Here is a 1,547-nt window from a genome sequence, read left to right on the forward strand (position 1 = left end):
AAGCAGGGCAAAAAAATGTAGCTGCCCATATAACAGCAAGATGCCTTTCACCTGTATGAAAAGTATGGTCACTGGTGTATGCAGCATCATGGATTGTGAGAGGTATATCTGACTGCCCATTTAGGCCCGTAAACCAGCAGTCAGACATCCCCTGAGGGGTTCTGGATTGCGAGAGGGCACAGGCCGGGCCAAGGGACTCCTCTGCCCCTCCCACCCTGTGACAAATTTTTGTGCACCTGGCCTCTAGTTATATTAATAATATATGACTCTAGCAATATATATCCAGCATGGGACAAAAGTAGGTGTATAATTGTTTAATAAGGAGAGTAATATTATTAGTAGTAAGTAACCTACTCACAACTGTAAACCTTCTTTTACCCAATCCCGTATGTGAATTTATCTATCATTAACATAATAATAATGTGATTTATATAATCAGTAACAGAAATATCTTACTTACTAGGCAGTTGTGAGACAACTTCAAGGAGAACTGGCTGATACCCAAAGAAAACTGAGACAACTTCAAGGAGAACTGGCTGATACCCAAAGAAAATTGAGACAACTTCAAGGAGAACTGGCTGATACCCAAAGAAAACTATCTATGACAGAGGCTTTACTGAAGGCTGAATCACATCATCGTATGTGTTCACAACATAAAATACAAGAGCTGCAGAAGGAATTAGATGAAAGCAGAAGTCAAGTATATATGAAATTAACATGTCATCGTTATTCTATTGCTGGTTAAATAATATAAAGTGTTTTAGGATATGACTTTTCATGGGCAGCTTTCTTTTGTATTTTCATTGTGATTAATTTATTATAATTTCATTATCTTTATAGTGCACTTATTTCTTAAACCCTGGCTTTTATTCTGTCATTTGTATTTTATGTTTTTTCTTATAATATCTGCCCTTAGGAATTTTGACAATTATGCATCATTCTTCATAGAAGGCAAAAGGCTTTTCTTCCCCTATAAAACATATTTTCAGTGGTATCTCCATTATCATGATGAGGCAGTCAGATCAAATAAGAAGTTAGTGTTGAATGAAATGTTCCAGAAAATTGTTTTATGTCTTATCTTCACTTTGGTGAACCCATATTCCATAGATTTCAGAGTAAGTCGTACAGGAAGGCCGTTATAGTAACCAATTGAAGTAGGCATAGCCTTCATTCTCACTCACTTGGAAATGAAAGCATGGAAATATTCAGATCATTGTAGTATGTATGTCCACAACCGACAATTAAGGAAATTAAATCTAGATCTACTAATGATATTAAAAAAACTATATTGATACAATTCACATAGCATATAATTTGCCAATTTTAATTGTATGATTCAATATTCATAGAGTTGTGCATCTGTCACCTCAATCAATTACGGAATATTTTTATCACTCCAATCTCAAACTTTATACCTCTTAGCTGTTGCTATCAGCTTATCATCTTGCCCTGCACTGGGCAATAATCAGCCTAATTTCTGTCTCCATTGATTTGCTTTTTCTGGATATTATATATATGGAGAGTAATATATATATTTATATATATAA

At 34.7% G+C, this 1,547-nt stretch overlaps 1 protein-coding gene across 1 annotated transcript in view; it reads left to right on the forward strand.

Annotated features, from left to right (window-relative positions):
* LOC107184484 (ankyrin repeat domain-containing protein 26-like) overlaps positions 1 to 1,547 on the forward strand; it is a gene marked incomplete at its 3' end in the record, with an annotated part of 7,645 nt that overhangs the window by 2,725 nt on the left and 3,373 nt on the right. The window contains exon 2 of the mRNA XM_015569725.1: positions 464 to 700. Within this exon, the coding sequence (XP_015425211.1) occupies positions 464 to 700 (237 nt within the window). The remainder of the gene's footprint in view (positions 1 to 463; positions 701 to 1,547) is intronic.

This window comes from Myotis davidii, unplaced genomic scaffold (assembly GCF_000327345.1).
Source record: "Myotis davidii unplaced genomic scaffold, ASM32734v1 scaffold544, whole genome shotgun sequence".
NCBI lineage: Eukaryota > Metazoa > Chordata > Mammalia > Chiroptera > Vespertilionidae > Myotis > Myotis davidii.